The sequence below is a fragment of the Melanaphis sacchari genome, unplaced genomic scaffold, assembly GCF_002803265.2.
Source record: "Melanaphis sacchari strain LSU unplaced genomic scaffold, SCAv2.0 Contig2_pilon_pilon, whole genome shotgun sequence".
NCBI classification, from domain to species: domain Eukaryota; kingdom Metazoa; phylum Arthropoda; class Insecta; order Hemiptera; family Aphididae; genus Melanaphis; species Melanaphis sacchari.
Genome location: NW_020271173.1, coordinates 3,282,052 through 3,306,138, shown reverse-complemented (window position 1 = coordinate 3,306,138; position 24,087 = coordinate 3,282,052). Strand labels below are relative to the sequence as shown.

Sequence of the window (24,087 nt, the reverse complement as noted above, 5' to 3'; positions counted from 1 at the left end):
GCAATATCATTATAAAAATGGTTTGGAAAAATGTAAGATAACTTGTGAATATATTATTAAATAGATTTTAAAATTTTTACATGGTGTCGAAAGAAATTAATTTTTTTTGTTATATCCAATTACTAAAAACTGTAAATAAAAGGTATATCTCCTTACAATGGATAATGTGATATAGTCATGTATAGATATATAGTATTGAACATATTATAATAAAATAAATTACCGATAATTCAAATTTATTCTATAAAATATATAATAATATAATGTGTGACTGGCACAAATATAAAACAATCTAATGATATTACGTAATACTATACAATACTATAATATTCAAAACGTTAAATTTTTTCTAAAATAAAAACTTGAATTATAATTTTTTTTTTCAAGACTAAAGTATATTATTTTAAGTTGACACCAAGTGACATTTTAGTCCCAAAGTTTATTAAAAATAGTATTAATCTTATGACTTTTCATAGAAATGAGTAACATATTCTTACATAAATACAGTATTGCAATTTATACGTAAACACACGACTCTTAAAATGTTATTGTGGTTGAATCGATCTAATTATATTTAGCTCTCACAACTTTTTTCACTATTAAGTATAAATGTAGTTGGGTATTTTTTTTCATACATTTCTAATCTATCACATTCTTTCAAATCCGATTTGGTTAGAAATTTTCTTCTTATAAATTATAAATTTTCGTTTGATTTTAAGCTTCACGTACATGAAAATCCATTAAATTGCTGATTTATTATTGAATTACTTTAGATTAATCGAATACAACAGAATTTTTAATCTAACCCAAACTTGTTTTATAAGGTTAAACCTTTTTGTAGAGATTTCATTGATTTTAAAAACATAATGAAGTAATAAACAATGTGTGCCTAAATATAGTATATAATGCAATATAATAATGAACAATAATTTAAATACATTTATTTTAGACAAAAAATTTGCTCAATCGAGCATTAGTAAGTTATTTTATTTTTCATTTATCTTTAATCTTTATATTGGCTTTTATGATTAAGTAGTGTGTTTTTAACATGATTAGCATATCGTTGTTTTTAGATGATTATTTTTTAAACAAATTTCAATTGAATAGTAAGTTATTATTATTTTGTTTATAGTTTTTTTTTTTAATGTTAGAATTTATAAGCAATCATATGTTTCTTTATCGATATAGTAAGCATAGGCTTTTACAAAACAAACATTTGTAATTTATTTATTTGTAGTTAATAAATTATGTAATTTATTGTAATTGAAAGTTTTCACTAAAAGATTAAGTTCATTAATTTCAGGATATAAGTACGGAATGAGTTATATTTCTGAACTATTGGAGCATGTTCTAAATCCAGGTATGAATTTTCGATACGATACAATACAAACACATAATATTTTAACTAAGAAAAAATAAGATAATGGTTTTTATGGCCAATATGTATATGCATGTCTAATTGAGTAAAATATATTAACAAATTGTTTAATTCGTTTTGTTTGTATCATATAATTTCACGTATACTTGTTTATTGAATGATGAATATGGTTACTATAAATAAATTAGCTGTATATGTATAATATTGACAAATTATGGTATTGGTATATTTAAGAGTTTCTGTATAAAAGTACACATATTTGATATTATGTACAATGTAATTTAACATAACACCAGTACACCATACTCATGATTGTATGCCATTCTGTTAGATTAACAAACGTTTATCTTATGTTAGCTAAAAGCAGTTCGGTGATAGTATTATAAAGTATAATATTATTATTGTTAAAAATGTATATCTATAATAATTTGCAATGGTTATTATTGATCACTATTAATAACGAACAAAAGAAAATATTGTATATTTGAAAAAATAATAATATTTTAGAATAAAGATATTTAAGTTTTTTTATAAATATATAAAAACGGTGTGATACGACGTAGCGTAATTATGAATTTTTTTACAAAATTGTTGCTAACAGAAAACATGGAAAATTTTTTTTTGTTTTTTTAGAACGTATGTTATCAGTTACAACTTGGTGTACAATCCATGGTAAAAGTTTTATCGTTTATTTAGTACATATTGTATTAATTATATTGTATACATCTATTTATCTTAAAACATTACAGAGAATGCCATTAGGTTGTTTTTAAACTTAAAAAATAAAAAAAATCATACGAGGTTTATCAAAAATAAATAATAAGTTCAAAAGTGTTTTATTTTTTATTTTAATCAATTAATAATTAGCGAGTGACTTTTTTCATTAAAGTTGTTCTAGTTTTAAATTGATTTAAGTAGGTACATAATATGAACATATACCTAGTTATTATTTAGATAATTTATTTAATAAGAAAAACTTAAAAAATATTTAAATATTTGTTAGGTATCGTAAATTTTATAACCAATATTCAATACACATTTACGAAAACAAATTTATAGGTTTATAAATTTTAAATAAAATATTTTGTAATTCATTTTGCATTTTAAATACCTATAGACCAAGTTCCTAAACTTATATTGGTATAAGAATAAGAATAAAATATAAAATATAACTATTATTAACTCAAGCAAAGTGAATATTTTGGATAAAGCAATAACAGTTGTTGTAATTTGTATGTGAATTTTATTACACGCTATACCTATTACTAAAAATTTTCCATTGATATAGTTTTATAATAATCAATAAAATTACAAAAATAAATAAATAGCAATTTAAACTAGACATTATAAAATTAAATAAAATTACATTTTATTGAAAATAAACTATTTAAAAGATGAATATTATAATAAAACTTTTATTTTCTTTCTAGAAAATTATGAACGTGATTTGAAAGAATTTTTAGAAAATGAATCTTATGTAGAATGTACTTAAGTTTTGTATAAATAATTATTTTTAATTATATTTTTAAGATATTAAAATGTTAAATACTTGATAGAGGTACATTATTTGTTAATGCAATATTAGTCAATATAATCTCATGCACCAATAATCATTGCTGACATCGGCATAATTGTGGAGGGTACTTGCCTCTTCTGAAAATTTGGTGTCATTTCCCCTCGAGATAATCTAACAGTACAAATATTTGAATTATCATAAGTTAAGAAAGAATGTAATGTATCATTTGACATATTATTATAAGATTGAAATATTTTTTCCTCAAGTTATTTCATAAAAGTTAATATTTATTTTAGGTTTTTCTTGTTGTATAATAATATGTTATCGTAATTTGCAATAATCGTATTATTTGGGTTAGGAACAAAAAATAATTCAGTAATAATATAATCATTATATGAAGTATGAACACGATTTAATATTATTGTCTTGAAGTCGTGGTTATGACTGCAGGAACGGGAGGTTATTTTTAGATCAATAACAAATTACAATAATAACAACTGTTAGTATAATTATTATTTTGTTTTCTATATCTACATACCTATTATATTACTAAATTATATTGTGATGAGATAGTGTACTTTATTGAAAGTCTATAGACTATGATGTTCTATTATTCTATACTATAGGTACTTACTTATTTTTATGCTATAAGTTATTAATAATTATTAATTATATATTAAAAAATAATGTTTAATAAACGGCAGTTGACATTGTTTAATTGAACAATAATCGATTTTGATAAAATAATTGATAAATTTATTTTCAAATTAAGTAGGAAGTAATAGAAAATTAACATTAAAATAATATTTTTTTATTTATTTACTAAGTTTTGTTTGAATAAAGTCATTAAATTAGTCGTTGGTTATTATTAATTGTTTAGCAAATATAAAATATGTGTAAATAATGTTTATACTAGTTACTTTTTTAAACTACATATAGCACCTTTTATTAATGAACTCTTATAGGTACTTAATATTATTTAATGATATTGCTACCTATGATTTGTTTTTATCTAAACCATATAATGAGTTTTAAGACTTGTGTAAAATTAACCAATTAGGTATACTGTGTATAATATATACAATAAAAATATAATTAAACCCCCGCTCAGGGTCTTATCATGATAAATAAATTATTTTTCCCCTTAGATTTTTTCCCAGTTACGCCACTGATTTCTGACAATATTTTAAATCACAACATGAGTATTATATCACGATTAACGATGAAAACATAAGCATTTTTTTTTAAATAGCTGCATTTTGCGATTTAATTGATTTATTTTAATACTTCCGTAAAATGCAGCTAAAATTGATCACGTTTTTTTATATTCTTGGTAAATGAGTGAAATTCAAATAAATAATGTACCGATCTAAATTGTAAATAATATTCCATTGTTTTTTATATATCATTAATGCTTTTGTTGATTATTTTTAGATAATCAAGATATTTATAATACACAATATGCAAAACGTATAGCACGTAATACAGGTCAATACATAATGTAATAATTTTTTTTTTTAAATTTTAATGAATAATTGATGATTGTATGAAATTCAATTTCTATGAAATTTAACTGATGATAAGTATAAAATTCTTTATTGGTCGTTGAAATCCTTCACGAAATATTTGTCAATTATAATGAATTATGATTAAAATTTTTTTTTTTTAGTTTTTTTAAGTCTTTGGTAGTGTTATGTATCAGATAGTTGTAATATATATATGCACAGTGCACACATATATATTTATATATAATATGTATTGTACATTTATAAACAGCATAATATCTGAGGAAAATAATCATTTTAAACAAATATCTATTCATTTTCTTTTGGTATTGCTAGTATATTGTGGACACTGCCGATCCATATTGTTTATGATTATGATAATTAATCTATAATTTAAATAATAAAATAGTGCAATATAGATAATCATCTTATTTTATACTAGAGGAAGTAGTATTTATTAAATATACTTATCTTATTTCATTGTAAAAATATTAGTATCTATAATTGAATAGTTATTTAAAAAAGTTTACTATGAAATAACAACTTTTATTTTTCTAGGTTTACCGAGAAGTGATCAGATAGTTGTTTTTAAAACTATTAATGGTAAAAAATTATATTTTGTTATTATTTGTTGCATATTTTAATATGATCAGATTAGTTTTTAATAGCTTTAATAGCAATATCAATAAACATATGAAAAGTACTTAGTGACATAGATTGATAGTTAGACTATCTATGCTCTGAATTGTTTTTCGTTTATAAATATGTAATGATATATAATCAATTTCAAATTTAACAAATTGATCACAGGAAGTTAGTGACCCACTTGATACCTACTACACAGCAAATTGATACCCACTCGTCTATCTTTTTTTATGTTTGGATGTTTTAGTAATGTTTATTTGAACATTTACCATAATATATTATTGAATTTAATAAAGATTAAATTGATATAATCTTATTTTTATTGTTATAAAAACTATGAATTTACCTCTTCCACGATGTATGCTAATGCATAACCTTTTTATAACATAATATTTTTTATTAGTTATATATATTTAAAATTCAAAGTAAAATTGTAGGATTATTTAGATACTTCATGAGATGAAAAATTTAAAGTTATAAGTTTATCATAGTTTTTTTTTTTTTTTTAATGCATTATATTTTTGTGCGCAGCATTTTTTTTAGTGTTAAAAAATTTTTTATCTACACTAAAATTTTGTAAATTTTAAAATAATAGAAAGAATATAAACAAAAAATTTAACATTTGAGCGTGAAAATATACTCAATAACAGCAACCAATTTGATTTTTAATTTATCTTTTGTTTTGTTTTGTTATATAATGCTAAAATTTATTTTTTCTTTAGAGTAATCCATTTACTTTAAATAATAATATTGATAAAAGATAGTTAATATTCCGATTAGCTTACATTTCTTAAATTAATTTGGCATGATAAATAAGCTTGTATGAGATTTTAATTTTCAAGGTAATCAAGAAGACGAGTTTAATATGTCATGTTAATTAAGTTTTTTGGATAAGATGACTTTTGTTCAATTGTTATTAAAAATAAGGTCTATATCGACATTATGAAGGGTTTCCAATATTTGAGTTAAATTATCATTTTATTTTTTTTTAGTAAAATCATAAATATGTATAATAACTAATGTTTTATAACTTAGTTTTTATTTATATTTTTTTTACAATTTAGTTTGTTATAAGGGTAAGTTTTTAGATTATATAATATTAAGCATTATATCTTAAAAAATATGTATAGAATTTAGATGATATAATCGTTTATTATTTATTTAAAATAACTGCTGACGACGTCATCGATTATTACCTAATAATTAGTTTAATCGAGAACAATAAAAAGTAAAACTATTTACATAAGTTATAATATTACACAGCTATTATACGATTTATCATTATTTTCTTAATTAGGGATACGGATTAGTAGTTAGTAGTGGTCAAGATAATTTTATTGATTAGATGGAGCTTTTAATGAATTTTTACTAATGGACATGATAAATTTGTTGTCAACATAATTCACTATAAAAGTTTACTGCGTAGTGGGGTAGTCAGTAGTGAAAGATAGGGGGATAAAATACTACCTTATGGAACACCAGCATAATTTTTGAAATTTCTGAAGTAGAAGAGATGATGTATGAATTGAACTTGAAGGTGACAGTTATTCGGGTACGATTTTATAAAGAAAAATAGAGGAGAGAAAAGGAATCGTATAAATTTAAAAAGTAATCTTTCATGCCAAACTTGGTTAAAGACTTGAAAGATAACTAGAAAGATACAGGAGTAGTTAAGATTTTTTTAAGTAACATAAAAATAGCATCGACGATTTTATGAGCTTGGAGTATTGCATTATGAGTATGAGAGGTCTAGAAATTAAAATCGAATATTTGAGAGCATATTATTAGTGAAGATTAGGAATTCCAATGTATTTTGAAACACCTATGACAATTTTATTTTGAGTCAATACATCTACCCACATACTTACAAACATATTTTTCTTTAAAACAATATAAAGCAGCAATTCCTTAATTGTGCATAACAAGGACATTCGAGACATTTGAAAAAGCAGGGGAGTCACTACATAAATATAACATTTAAAGATTTAATATTTTAATAATACCTTAACATATCATCTCCTTAATCAAGTCTTACATGTTGCGTAAATATATGTATATGCATAACTTTTAATCACCCATGGGCCACAACCACTAAATTGACGCCAAAATTGATGATATAATTTAATCAATGTATGTTTTATAATAAAATATAAATATAAATTACAGTAGAGTACTAGTGTGTACTGTGTAGTTCGTATTAGACATTGGTATGACTAATGAGTACCTAGTACTTAGCCAGTAGCAACCTGGGTACATTTCAACTTAATATAGTAAAATGTATAGACAGCAAAACTGAGCCAACTTAGGTCCCTATTTTTCTTCACATTATACCCACCTTGTAGATAATTCCGTTTACCGATATGTTATCAGTAAATACCACCTTAAAATTTGTTATTGGAAATTAATTTTGTTTATGTTAGCATTAGTCACACTTCGACATTCCATTTGTGCGACAAATAATAAAATTATAGTGCTATAACTTTGCAACGGAAAATTTTGAAATAATTAAAATTTTCAATGAAAAAAAAATTATTGTATTGCATTAATTAATAGAAATTCGCTTTTCAAACATTTTTGAATGATAATATTCAGAGATGGTCGATTTCAAAACGTTTATGTGAGTGTTATTTCAAAATGAACGAAAATAGTGAAATAGTTTTTAGTGCTTTTTAATACATTGATGGGCATATTTAAAAGTTGCTCTAAATTTTTTTATCAATTATTTATAATTCATGGTGCTAAAAATACTACATATACTTCTTTAGTATTTTTTTTACTAACAGTCAAGATTATATCAATATATAAAGATGCGTTAAATAGTTTATTAGAAAAAATAAACGATTTGAATTTAAATTTTACACCAAATATAATTTATGCAGACTTTGAACAAGTTTAAAGTTCAGTAGTTTTAGATGTTTTTCCTGATGTTATACATAGAGCAGTGTTTCTCAACCGGTGTTGCGTGGCACATAAGTCGCATTCGCCGTCTGTCATCGATGTTGTCATCTAATCCAGTTTTTATTTTCGAGCTGAATCGCACTTGGTCTACACAACAAATAAAATTGTTTTCCTGTGTATTTTGTTATTTATTATTATCACACGGTTTTTGTTGTTGTTTCGTCACTGTTTTTTTTTTTTTTTTTTAATAGGCTCTAGAAATAAGTTGAAAGTAAATTATGAGAAATAAACTAGGTCTTAGATACATTAAAAATGTTATATCACCTCCTAACATATGGCAGGGAGACTAATGCCTTTTTGAATCACCTCTTAAATATAGTCCTTACAAATAGGGTGTACTTACAGATTCAATTGAAATTAGATTGAGTTTTACGTTAGCAATTTATAAGAATTCATTTTGGCATAATAAGTTGCAAAAAACAATAACGATAACAAATTTTAACGGAGTTAATAAAAACATGCGTGTCGTGTTATATTATTATTGAAAACAAAATGCGGGATAAAAAAAACTACTATTGTTAAAATTACAACTATATATATTCGTATAATATTATGATTTGTTAGTATATATTTAAATTTTTATATAAATATTATTTTAGAAATGACAACTAGAGTTCCAGAAGTATTTCAAAGTAAGAATTTCAAATTTAACATTAAAAATGTATGACATATAAGTTTAGGAAAATACTTAAAAAATTTTAGATCTTATAGACTGACAACAGATCAGATTTTTTATGTTCACCAAATTAATCAAAAATCATTAGGTTCTGTGAGCAGACGTTTCAAAAAATGTTTAAAGAAGATTTGATACGCTTAGAGGAAAGAAGACTAATTTATGAAGATGGTTATTTAGAAAATTGGAAAAAAAAACATGATCGTTAAGTAAATTATGAAGATACTACAGAGAGACCGTATAAAAAAAAAGGATGTAATCGTAGTGAATGGTGATACTGAATGTAGAGATGTCAGAGAAAAAATATAGACAATTTACTTAAATGGCTGGTCTTAAAGGCTAAAATCCATAAAAAAAAGAAGAAAATTATATTATTATATTAAGTATTGAACCTTATAGTATAACATAATAAGAATAAATAAATATTAAATTTATACTTAATAGATTATTATTCAAAATAATTCATAAATGTTTTCTCAATATACTTTGTTTTAAATTCCTTAATTTTTATTTTAAGATACTCCTTATCTAAGTAATTTATTTAAATGATTAATTAATTAAATTATTATTATAGGTATATTTATTCAGTTTTAATTGTTTACTACCTACCATAACCATACAATATCGTGGTAAATTGGTCATGGTAATAATCTTCGCCTGTGATTTTGACACATGACAATAAATACTTTTAAAAATAATGTGAAATAAATATTAAATACTATTAAAATAGTTTAGAATAATAGTTATAATAATTCATTAAAATAATGTCAATAATAAAATGATAATAATTATATTTATATAAAATAAATCTAATTTAAATTTGCAACTGAAAATTAATGGTAATTAGTTATCTTTCGTAAATAATTTTGAATTTTAGTAATATACAAGTGTTAGCGATACAATGACAGTAAAATATCATCTCGTCGTTGCATAAAACTCACATGATAGCATAATATAACTACAATTAAACCGTGATGCTAAAAATATTTTCATATATATAAAACTGTTTTAATTAATTTATATTATGATTTCTTAAATTTGGTGAAGATATAACATAAAACTTCCATAATTTAGATAATATAACATAACGCGACCATATTGTGATGTCCGAAATTTTAACGAACCGACAAATTTACTGAGCTCAAATTATCGTTATCAATTTACATTTAATATGGAAGTTCTATAATGGAACTTTGATATACTGTAAATAATATGTTCATTTCTTGATTTACTTTTAATAAGTTGAATACAATTTCAAATTATAGCTTTACATACTTGTCTACTTTTATTGATATCAATAGTATAACATTAGTTTTTTTCGCATACTCCCGTTTCCGCCAAAAAAACTTTGGAAACCAATGGTTTTAATTTTTAAGCAATATATGTTGTGGTAAGTTTAAAATATAGCAATGCAATGTAATATGTAGATAATAGCAATGACATTTGTAAGTAATTGCAAAGATCATAGGTACAACAATAAATAGATACAGCGATAATCTTCGATAATTTTTAATAATCGTCATTCGTCGATAACTGAAAGAAGCATAAACTGTATCATAGTTTACTTATAATTAGCGCACAACTATTATCTGACAAATGTTAAATTATTATATTTCGATTCAGTATCTATTATGTTTATCAAACAGTTGATAACGTTCTTAAAACGGATTTTATTGTAAGCAAACGAGGTAAACAATGTTGATTTTTGATGGTTTTAAATATGTTTTGGGTAATACGCCAAAAACAAAAATAACTCGGTGGAGATGTTTCATGAAAAATTGTACGGCCAATATTTTGGAAAAAGAAAATATAATACTTGAAACGAAAAGGAACATTTGTGTATGGTTCTCAAATAACAATTGGCGGAAACGTCTTTTCATAAAAATAAATTTTGGTGGAAACGGATTTCATATATTTATACAATTTTCATTTTGGCGAAAATAGGCTATGCGTAAATTAGGGGACCAGCTTTTTGGCGGAAATGGGCCATGCCGTGGTCAGGGGTAGCAAAGAGATACCAGCTGTCTTTTGTTACAATTTTTTAATCGTTAATATATTTTTTTAAATAAGATTTGTTCAAATGTAAAATATTACATGCAATTATAACTTAAGATAAATTAAACTAATAAAATATGAATATCAACATAGTTTATAGTTGTATAGTTCAACAGAAATTTTTTTTTCATATTTTGTTTTTTTTTTTAGCATTTAATAGATTATATAATACTTCCAAAAATGGTGAGTTATGTTTAAAAACTATTCGGTTTATCTTAGTAGGAAATGTATATATCATTTTGATATCTAGGAATATTTACCTATAATTAATTTTCATTTAAATTTATACAGTAATAGTAATAGTTTCGAAATAAAAATGAATAATTCGTCTTCGTCGAAAATGTACTTTGAAAAGTCTATTGTTTTAATTAATTAATATAACATCGATTGAAATATAAATAATTATTTAACGACAATAAATTTATTTATTTAGAAATCTCTTCTTCTATTCAACTTTAATTGAATCAAAATATAACTGTATAATTGTTTTAAAAAGTATATCAATAATGTATATCCAATATCTATCTACTATAGATTAGTTTAAATTACAATTCTTAATATATAATTAATTACTTTTTTTGTTTGTAGAAATGAATTTAGATCCGTTAAGTTGGTGCGCAGTTGATGGTAAATAAGTACAATCATACAGAATTAGGTTTAATTTTTTTGTTTTATACTTTTATAGGTACAGTTGAGTTTTGAATCTAGATATTCTGCCATTACGTCAGTCCAGCACCCTCAGAAATCCAATGTATTTTTGTAAAACCCAGCCATAATTTTGTTTTTGGATTATCATTTTAATAACTCAATAATATTGTTGGAATTCAACATAAGTATAATTAAAATAAATATATTTTAATTTTTACTCAATTTCTAACTATACATGATTAGTTTTTTCCGTTTGTGTCGGGATAACAAGATTCAACTGTAAATATAAATAATATTATTTAAACTTAAAATTTGTAATAATATGATAAGTTAAGATATTTTAATTTTAGAAGAACGATACATAAGATTCTGTATAATATGAAAATGATTTAGGTATTATAAATTATTGTAATAGAAAATATTATGTACTTTGGTAACTATATCCAGTGATAACAGTGCTAAGATTGAAAGTTTGTTAATAAGCACAGTTTTTTATTAAATTGTACAGAGTATTGTCGTAACTATGTTCACCTATGCGTTTTTAATTAAATTCAAATTCTGGATGGAATTAGATATTCAAAAAATAATAACAATTTTAATTATATTTTAATGTTAATTATTATAATATTTTGTACACATAATAATATTTTAAAATGTAACATTTTTTTCAAAAATGTATTAAACTTACCATATAATCTACAATATCTATAACATAAACAATATATCATAAAATATACTTGGAACATAAGCTTGTAGACCATCTTTACTCAAAATCGTTTTATGTATGAAAAGATCTATTTCTGAATTAAAATTAAAAATTTACAAAGCAGTGACGTAATCAATAGCCAGATACAATTGACATTAACATTATAGAAGAACGGTTGTTTATATTCAACATTTTTTGATCAGTTTTTAAAAATTATTATTTTTATTTTTAAAAGCTAATATCGATCGAGAAAAAAAATAATAATTATTAGTTATTGAATGAAATTTAAACTGAGTACAATATTATTAGTTACCTATATTTAGTAAAATTTTACTTTTTTTAAATTAAAATATTTATTTGATTTTTGTCTTCTCATTTTAGCTTGTTATGGTAAGAAAATTTGAAATACGTACTATAGTAGCAGTAGGTAGATACCATAGGCATTACATTATTGAACAATCTATTATCAAATAAATTAGGTTAATTAAACTTAATAATTAAGTTATATTTAATCTATTATTTTAGACAATTAAAATTATTCATTTTCATTCTTAACAGACTCATTAATAAAAGCTAATTTTGAAGGTAATTTATTTATTGTACTTTTTGGTAACATTGTATTGTTAATATAATATTATACTATGGTGTAATGTATATTATATTATACCTATCTATTGATTGTGAAACAAACTTAATTTTTGTTTTTTATTTGTTCAAGAGAACAAATATAATTTAAATACAATTTAGTTAAGGTTTATGGTTAAATTTATATGGTATTTAGAACTAAGAAGTGATCAAATTATCTTATGGCATATAACTGTGGTTATAATTATACTTAATAATCGTTATTTTAGATGTATCGGCTAACGAAAATATTAGAAGAATATTTCCTGACAAAAGTATGTATGTATTTGATCAAAAAATATATTATTAAAAGTATACTATTTTTCGATATTGAATTTTCATGTAAAAATTACATGATAGTATGATACGTATTAAATATATATAACCTAATTACGAGTTCATAAATGTAATAAAATGCGGATGTGACGTTTGAAAGATCAATTATTTATCATAACTGGTTTTTATTAATTTATTATTCTCAGTAGTAAACGAAACGCATGGTAAGTTAGTTTATTTTATGTTGGTCATGTTTTGCCGTGGCGATTACTTAATCGTCATACTATAACTTTACTGGCAATATAGACATTAATATATATATAGTGGTATAAATGTGTTATAAATGTTATAATAGTATCTAAATAATTCTAGTTAAATCAAATTAAAGAAGTACACATTTTTAATCGTTTAAAATGTCAAATAAAAATTTCTTACAAAAGTCATAAACCTTTAACATTAAATACAAAAAACGAATTACGTAGATAAAAAATATTATTGTTAATTTATATATTACTCTTCAAATCAAGTATTTTATTTTAAGATAATATTGCATAAACTTTTTTTAACTTAAATTATTAGTTATTAGGGTTATGTATTAAAAGGATCACAATTACATTAGATAAATATGTTATCAAAAATGACCGATCACTGTATAAAGTTAGGCTTTATTAGTAAATGAAACTATTTACTAATTATGATAAGTAAAAGCTGAAAAGCATAATTTTTTCTTGGGCTTGTACTAAAAACATTCTACATACCCTACTGCTTATGGACAAGGATATAAAATTCATGTTAGAAAATGTTGATTAATGCATACTTACTAGAATAATAATATTATATATTTATTTTTGCTATTTTCCTTAGGTGGATATGCGAAACATTTTTATGAATATCTCAAAATCCTCAGTAATAAACAAAGTATGAAATAATAAATTAATTTTAAATTATTTTCATAGTAAATATTGCACTTTGAAACGTTTAACGTATTAATAATGTTGACTTTATTAACTTTAGACTTAACAGACTATAACCTGTTCTTGGAAACTGAAAAATCACTTAAATATTATAATTTAAATTTAATTTTAATTAATAACTATTATGTATGGGTTCTGTAATATTAGTGATCTTACTTTTTTCTAAACATTATTTTAGTCGAGGTTTGTATATATTTACTAATTGGAGTGTTTATATACTTCATTATTATAATCAAGACTATTTTCTACTGCTTTATATTTATTTGTTTATTTATTTTTTGTATTGTTTTTTCATAATTCTATTTGAATGGAGATAAACTCCAACAAATTGACTAATTTTGCATTAAATTATTCAGCAAACTGTCTGAATTGCTCTGGTGTAAATTGTTTACTTCTATCTGACTTAATAATACTTGGAATTTTAAATCTTACAATCATAGGGATTAACTTTACTATGCAATGACTAATATAATTTTTTTTTTTAACAGTGATATTTCTAAAAACTTAAAAAAAAATAGTGAATAACAAATAAAAAATTATTATTATTGATATGACTTATACCTATAATCAATGCTATAACTAATATTTGCAAACTCTCATCTAGAATTTTACTTAGTTCGTTAATTCTTTAGTTTTTGTACGTTGGTATTTAATACACAATTCACAGATTTTCGATATTAGTTTTATGTTTTTATTAATATTTGACCTATTAACTGCTTTTCTACCTCTTGATTTATATTTTTGTGTACAAAAACGGTTAAAATCTATTTCCGCAAAGATAACGATACAACTATTTGATTATCTTTTAATAACAATCTATTGTTAGTTATCAATGAATCTCGAAAATTCCTGTATGCCTTCAAATTCTTTGGTAATTAACTTTAACACGATAAATCTAACATGACAATTTTTTTTTATGTTTCACATCTTTATATCATTATTTTATACTTTTACATATTTCTCTGTTTTTGGTTGACATAGTAAAATATTTCGTTGTACTTTGGATTTACATTTCTGACATACATTATTTGCTTCATGTGGATTTTCAATAAGCGCTCTGAATAATGTGTCAGCTATGTGCATTAGAGCTCTTTTTAAATTTTAAATTAAATGCATACATCTGAAGTCTAAATATTATTCTCTGCAATATTAATGGTGTATCAGCTAACAGATTTTTGAACATGAACTTCATTGAATTATGATCACATTTTATTATTACTTTATATGGATAAACTGATGAAATTGATGAAAGTTGTGACCTACAACCCTAGAATATTGCATATGTTATTTACTGAAATTAAACTGCACCTATTTCATACTATGAAGCATCCATAGAAAACACCATTTTCTAGTTTGGGTTAAAATATTGTGTAGCTAAAGTCTTAAACAAATCTTATTTTAATTTATTTAGATATTTTCTTCATTGTGGTTGCATTGAAAAATGGAATTTTTTTTTAAAGAATGGTTTAGTTTTGTTTAATGTATGAAAAATAAATGTTAATATATAATTATACATCCCAAAAACCTTTCAATATCTTTTCTATATTTTGGTTATGCTATTTCCTAAATATTAACAGGGTTTGGTATACACCGATACTTGAAAATTCGTAAAATATTGAGTTTCTAACTGTTTTTTCACACTTGTCTTTATTTAACTAGGCATTATTTATTTCTAAATTTATGTTTTTCATCATCTTTCCAAAAACATATATGCCATCAAAAGATGTTTGTATTTCCATTAGACTTTTCAATAATAACTGTGAAAAATATTTTTGAGATATTCTAATGGTTACGTTCAGTATAAATAAAAACTTACAAAAAGTATATATTCTTAGGGATGTGTGTTGATAATTGTCAATTTTGCACTATTCTCATTTAATATAATTTGATGAAATCCTTTGTTTTTATACTCTTAATATTTTACCTATTATTTCTTAAATCTTAGGAAATGGAAAATATTTTCTTTTTTAATTTTAATTAAGATTTCGAGGCTCTAAACAAATTTTTGATTCATTTTAAGGCTTTTTAATTATTGCTATGTATTTAATTAAATCAATTGGTGTATTCACTTCTTTTATGACTTTATTATTTTCTAATTAACTTAATAAGGGAATGGAAAATGTATATGGTGCATAGTTCACTAGTTAAGCATTAATTTTTAATTTTTAATTAGAACTACCGACACCTTCAAAAATGTGATCAAAATCTTTTTATTTTCTATTTTAAATTTATTTAATTTACTTGAGAAATACGAGTATCTACTCTAACAAATAATTAAAATTGCACTAATGTATTCAATCTATAAGTTACTCAGAGTTATTATTATCAAATCTATTTCCAAAAGACTCTCTTTACTAAATTTAATTTTCAACAATAAATTATTTTTTCATAATATTTGAATACCTTATACTGAATTATTTATTTGTTATTTTTTGCTCTTCTTCAAAATGGTAGTGAATCAAGATAATGTTGATAAAATTATTAAAACAATTAATAATTATAATATTTTACTATTAGGATTTTGGTATTGTTAAGTCATATAATACATCAATTTTAAGATTATTTAATTAAGTTAGTTTTAATAATTTATAATGAAAAATGAAATATTAATAAAAATAATTGTTAATAAATAAATTAATACGAGTATATGAAAATAAAATATGGTTTAAATAAAATAAGTTTTTCAAGTATGATTTAAAATTATATTAATTTAAAACAATGGTAGATTAGAATTCAAGAACATTATTTTATATTGAGTTAAAATATATGTATTTAAGAATTAAAACTATAAGTGTTAAACAAAGACTGAACCATTATTTTATGACTGTCGATATATATATATATATATTTAACATAATTATTAATATCATAATATTGATTTTAATTTTGATTTTAGTGGACAATATTTATCAAATTGTTTCACCTTATGAAAGTAGTAAGTTATTATTTGGTTTAAAAATTACTAAATTAGTGTATGGGCAATAGGTAGGTAAGTTATATGTAGTAAAATTGTTTACATAATATTAAATATTTATGGTGTATACATTTATTACTTATGAGTTATGACACATGTGTTTCGGATTTATGAAAAATTTGAATTAATAAGGGAAATCTTATCATAATTGCAATTGATATATCTAAATGTTTATACTTGTTACTAGTAGGGTACTTATATTGTATCATGAAGTTTATTTACTTTTTCGAATTAGATATTTCCATTCGATCTGGATATTTAAGAAATTGGTGTGGATATAAAGGTAAATGCATTATTGAATTATTTAGTTAACGTGTGTTTGTCTAAGTTCTGCAACAGTTTAAGTAAATCAAATTATCAATTTTTTATTGTAAAGTTTATTTTTTATTGAGTTCTTGATGAATAAAAACAAATTATCTATTATAAATCAATACTATTGATCGATTTTGTTTTTTATTAAAAAAATCATTAGTGATGATAATTAGATAGAACTATTGTTTGCAGCAGTCTAATAATATATACCTGCGATAAACATCTTACATTAATTTTCCATGTACATACATTGATGATATTAGTTCAGTTTTTAATAATTTCGCGTCCTTAACTTTTATATTTATTAATGCTCATTTTTCAAGAAAAATTTTATATTGTAATTTATTCACGTTTTGATATTAATAGTGAAATGATTACAGTTGTTCATTTTTTGATTTAATTTACAAGGATGAATTTAATTACTGCAATTATTATATATTTTGTAAAGCGAATACAAAACATTTATTTCTATCATACGTAATTGTCGTAATTTAATTATATTTGACTTGGTTAAATTAAAAAAAATATTAATGATTAGACTTGAACTTTGTAAATTATTTTCATAAATTAACTAACATAAAAAATCGTAAAAAATAATTTGATAAAAATTAATTCTGTATTATTTTTTTATATAAATTATATTAATAGTGTATTATAAATGTAAAATATAAATTGATTTCTATAATAGAAATTGTTCGATTTAATTGCAAGCCATAGTTTTAAACTTGAAATAGATTTTATAATTTATTTATTTTTTATTTTTGATAAATATTGCAGTTTGTCACGGTAAGGTTATACGTTATGGATATTATTTGCATAAGTAAATTACATATATTTAGTACTATATTACCATATACATTTTAAAATTTATAGAAGTGATTTAATTTTATAATTCAGTGTAATTTATTTATTTTGTTTTAGTCATTGAAATAGTCTAGATTATTAGATACCCTAGATTTTGTACTATAAAATATCATAAACCACTTAAAGTTCATTGAATAATTTATGATAGTTAACTTATTAAAATTATTGTATTAAGTACATCCACTGATGAGATTTAAAGACTTTAAATCAAGTAGTCATTTATCAGTTATTATAATTTTATTATGTTAACTATATAGAATTGAATAATAGATAGTCTATTGATCATTTATATTTATGTGGTGATTTTAAAAAAATAACAACATTTTTATTTTAATTGATGTTTAGATGATTTAATAGAAGCAGGTTTTATATGTAAGTTTATTTGTATTATATTAATGAAATTGATTTTCCATAGATGAACGCATTAAATTATTTAAGTATACATCTACTTTGTATGGTGATTTTAATTGAAATATGTATTTAATAATATATACATAAACATTTTTGTAAACAATTTACTTAAAATATTATTTAAAATGCATTTAAGTTTTATAAGTTATATAGTAAAAATATCTAATGTTGTATAAATATTTTATCAACTATTCTCTGTAATTCACCATAATTTAAGAGCTGTTATATACTTAGACTATATAATTATAGCTAAATAATTGGCAACAGCTATAGAATATATATTTTATATTACCTAATATAATTTAACAACAATGTTTTCATTGATATTGAATATATATTTTATAGAAAGTAAACATTATTAGCGTATATTAATAAATATAAGCTTATAAAGGACAACAAGAAAAATAAATTGTATGTGATTAGTAGTATTTAATGTATCAAAAAATTATATTTAAAATTCATCATTGATCACTGATAAAGTACCCAAATACAGAATACCATTTAAAATATGTTTGATGTTAAGAAAAGTATTTAAATATTGGTATATATTATATAGGTATTCGAATATTTTACAATACTCTACTAAAGTGATAATTTGTTATAGTAGCTATCTATAATAATTAAAAAAACAATAATTTTTTTAGATGAGCATGCTTCGGATAATTTCAATCATGTCTTACCAACAATAAGTAAGTTATTCAGTACATTTAATAACGTAATGAATCAACTACAATACATTGTTACTACATCTGAAATTCCCAACATCATTTTAATGATAAGTCATAATTTTTGAACGAGTAATACTATACTATATTATATATAGAGAAGAAAATGTTGAACATAAATTCTCTGTATTTTGATATCATTCTAACAAAGATATACGTTTAAATAATAGGTACTATTGCTCTTCAATAAATTCGCATATATAATATAATATCTGTGTTGCGACTGCCACAGGAGTATCAGTCTTCGTGAATATACATATTATAATCACAACATTATTATATTGTTAATTTTTTTATATAACACTTTTTTTAATCACTTTTTTTCTAAAAGTAGTATATGTAAATGCTCTTTATAATAATATTATTATTTCTTATTGTTTTAGTAGAAATATTGATACTTATAAACCTAAACACCATTGTCATAGAAGATTAAAGAATGGAGCAAACCTTAATAGTGCACAAATTAATAAAAACTGTTACGTGAAAAATTTCTTATAGGTCTCATTAAAAGTTCGCACTTCTATAAATTGAAGAAAACAACTTTTAACCATTATTATAACTATTTTTTAACTTGCTATATTCTACTAAAAACTTTTTGGACAGTATCATCAACATTTTAGGTTTTAAGTGAAGTAATGAATGTGTTGGTTTGGTGTTTTTTTTTTTTTTTTATATATATGTATTTACAACACATAGTCGAAAAAGCATCAATTTTCAACTTTAACTGTAATTTTGGATTGAAAATTGGATCTAGTTTGTATTTGGAGAGATTAAAGAGGTCAAAATTTACCATTAAATTAATAATATTTTTAAAAATAAGAGAGTATAACAAATATAAAAATAAGGAAAAATAGGAATTTTGATCAAATTTAATTTTTGACAAAATCAATTTCGTTTTTTTGGTATAACTTAAAAATGAATAACCTAAGATATTTTAAATTGTCACAAAATATTTATATTAACGTTTTATTTAATAGTTTAATTTTCAAAATATTTTGATTTTTTTTTTTTTTAACATTAAAAATTATTTATTGGGTCTAAATTCTTAAAATTTTTATAAGATACATAAGTTGTTTTTAAATTTGTATAAAAATATAGAAAATACATTGGTAGAATTTTTTTTTTTACACAATTTGTCAAAAGAATTACAAATTGCAAGTATTTTGTAGTAAAGAATTTTTATAGCTGGGGTTTGAAATATTAATAAAATATTTCTCCTAAGTAGTTCATAATTTTATTAAAATATGTATATAAAAAACAATCTATTTTCTTTTTTTATGTATATTTGAAGTTCAAACGTTGACGAAATTACCTATTTTTATTATGAATATCGACATTCAATATTTTGTTATAATTCAAAAACATTATTTATTGGGATTTTAATCTTTTAGACATATCATGAATTTAACCAAATACAATATTTTAAAATATTTATATTAATTTTATGATATTATCTATTTATTCTATGGTCCTATTCGTATTGTACAGCAGTGGTATTTACTCAAAAGTTAATAGCTATTTACAATAATGTAATGTGATATAAATATTCAATTTTTAAATAATAAAATAATAATAATATAATAAATGCAATGTCTTCGGAAAAAAAAACTTATTATCTTATTCTTACTAATTATTAGATAAACAATTTTTATTTTAGTTAATTCAAAAACAAATGAAATATACTTAGTAATATAAACTGAAGGATCATTTTCATTTTGAATTGATTTCATTAGATCGTTTAACAATGATAAGATATATTATTGAAATTAAATTTAATATATCGATAATTTAATAATAAATATTGATAAAATATAATATAATTTAATATTATTTAAATTATGAAAAATTACCATTATAAAAATGTCAATACAAATAAAATGTGTATTATATTTCTTAATATTTATGTATAATTTATAAAACAAGTTTTATTTTGTTTATTTATAATTTTTCAGAAATGGATTCTTTTATATCTAGTATGTAATAGGTTACAATGTATTAATATTTGTTGAAACGAACTACTAAAATATGTAGATATTTTATAAAGATATATGTCAAACTCATAGCCAAGCGGAATGTTTTGAGTGTTTAAACTTTAAACTATCCTTCCCTCTCGGGGTTATAAATTCATAATCCAAGTATATATCATACACTAAAAATGTGTCAGGTTAAGTAGGGATGGATTATATTTTTCAAATATTTTGTTTGAAGAATTATTCAAAAGTTAAATATATTATTTAAAATATCTATAGGTATAGTATTTAGATCAAAAAGTTGTTAAATTTCAACAGTTCAAGATGTTCACTTTAGAAATGTAGTTTTTGAAATCTTCATAATCAAATCACATGTGTTTTTCTTCAGATTATTATTACTGTTAGATGCTTATATGTAGAAAATTTATAATATTATTTCAGAATATTTCAACAGATATACGCTATTGAGTAATTGTAGTGGTTTAATACATAAAAATATGAAATACATTTACTGCCTATAAATAATCACAGTACGCAGGTTGGATGTTATTAAAATAGTACTTTTTTATAAGTAAAATAAACTAGAAAAAATAAAATATTTTTTGAAAACCAATAATAAACAAGAGTGTATTTTTTAGATATTGCTTAGATTAGCACTTACTTAAAAATAAGATATTTTATTTATCAATAAAATTGATAAATATAACTATTAATTAAATTTTCTATTTTAGAATTTGTAACTGAATACCGTGAACATTTGATGTTTATTAGGAATACGACCAGTATGTATGAACATGTTATCAAAAATTAAAAATTAATGAAATAGATTAAAAAAATATTTTTTTATATGCACTTTTTAAAATTTTATTTTGATACTAATTATATCTCTATTGTAGGATAAATAATTTACAATCAACACTACATAGTATTTACATTTTTACTTGTTGATTATTACCAACTAAAAATGCAACTTATCACGTTCAGCTAAGAAAATTATAAAATAAATAAATATGAAAAAATTCGTCCAACCGTATCTGATTTGATAGAGTATTTATTAAAATTTTAAAATTATTCTCAAAACTTTCTTGATATCTATAAATCTCTAATTTTATTTTTTTAATTTTTTTGTTTATAAGCTACAAAAATATAGATATTGTCTTTTTTATATGAATATAGAAAATCTCTTTTTTATTCTGTTTCCTTATTTATGGTTCCATAATCCATAATAACTATTTTATTATTCGTAAGTCGTAACTCGTAACTAACAGCTATCCTAAATAAACATGAGAATTTCTAAATTTTCGTGAACCGAAAAATTCATCAGTGAGCCAATAAAATTTATCGATGAACTAAAATGTGTCACATTACCGTTTATAGATATCAACACAAAAACCAATAGAAGCACAAACCTTCGATAGCTTTTGTGATTTCTGATATTACTTCAATCATTATTAAGTATATTATCTAAAGAAAGGAGAGAATACGTATTCATATATTATATGAATAAATATCAGTTATTTATATATATATATTTATTTATTTTTATCTTTTAAAGGCTAAATATATTTTAATTGTGGACAAAATAAGTTCATAAAAATAATGTATCTTATATAATTAAAAATAAGGAACATTTTTAATTTATTACCAATTTAATGTAAAAAAATCATACTATATAGTAAAAAAATTAAATTTTTAAAAACATTATTCTACAATTAATGTATTTAATTGTATTATATAATTACCACGAAATTTAAACTCATGCTGTTATTAATACCATAGATAACGTTATTCAATGTTTCAGATAAATATGTAGGGAATAATTATGAAATAGGAGATGATGCTAAGTATCATAATTTTGCAAGTTAGTTATTGTATATTTGTTTGTTTATTTATTATATATGTTACGGGAAAAGTCGAAAACCGGGAATTGAGCATAATGTTTAATTTTAGTGGTCTAGGTAGGAAAAGTCTACATTGTATATTTTGTCCAGAAATAATTCTCAATGACCAAATAAAGGCGTGGATAAAATAAATTTAATATTAAAATTAATAAAACCTAATTTAGTTATTCAAAGTAATATTTAATTGAAATAAAAAAAAATAAACTAAAAATAGAATTATTAATTATTATATACATATATGACATTATTTATATTCAAAAAACATGGTACCTTTATACATTTAATATTTTTTAAATATAGCTTTAATTACAACTTGTTCTTCGTATTTAATTTTAAAAGTTTTTTACTCGTTACTAAAAATAATTAATAATGTTAAATTTCTCTAAATAGATTGATACTAGGATTAATTTTCCTATCTGAAAATATATTAAGTTAAAAATTTAAACAATTACTCCAAAACAGAGGAAAAATACACATCATTGTAAAATTAATACACTCTTCGCTCCAATCAGAATCTAAAATAAATTATATATACATATATAATTATTATCGTATTATTATTGACACCAGAAAAAATAAATATTAATATTAAAGTATTTTTTTATTTTTTATTTTTATTACAGATCATTCACCAAGGAGCCCACAAGATTTTTGTAAATTTACTGTAATAAATCTAGACAATCCAGAACCAGACACAAAATAAAATAAAAACTGTATTCGTTTACATAAGTATGTTTAATGTATAACGCGATGAATTACCTCCACGAAGAGATTTTTTCACTCTGTTATTTGTTTTTCATTATTTTATATCACTCATCAGTTTACCTTGTTTCTCAGTAACATGAATAGATTGCGTGAATAAAAACTTTATATTAAGATTAAAAAAATGTATAGTGTACTGAATTATAAATAACAGTTCTTAAAATCACATTTAAAATCCATCAGGTATATCGTATAATGTTAATACTGTTT

General features: G+C 21.9%; 1 protein-coding gene across 1 annotated transcript; it reads left to right on the top strand.

The window, feature by feature from the left end:
• Positions 1 to 1,087: 1,087 nt before the first annotated feature.
• On the top strand, positions 1,088 to 23,966 carry LOC112595986. Its single transcript, XM_025341417.1, has 24 exons — positions 1,088 to 1,106; positions 1,304 to 1,360; positions 2,012 to 2,050; positions 2,809 to 2,862; positions 4,329 to 4,382; positions 4,958 to 5,002; positions 6,109 to 6,120; positions 8,602 to 8,634; positions 10,881 to 10,913; positions 11,319 to 11,357; positions 12,466 to 12,474; positions 12,643 to 12,669; positions 12,939 to 12,983; positions 13,191 to 13,208; positions 13,849 to 13,902; positions 16,855 to 16,893; positions 17,168 to 17,215; positions 18,022 to 18,030; positions 18,454 to 18,480; positions 19,164 to 19,208; positions 21,197 to 21,217; positions 21,946 to 21,996; positions 23,016 to 23,075; positions 23,739 to 23,966. The coding sequence occupies exons 2-24, from the start codon at positions 1,318 to 1,320 to the stop codon at positions 23,816 to 23,818; spliced, it is 885 nt and encodes a 294-aa protein (XP_025197202.1). The 5' UTR covers positions 1,088 to 1,106; positions 1,304 to 1,317; the 3' UTR covers positions 23,819 to 23,966.
• Positions 23,967 to 24,087: the final 121 nt, after the last annotated feature.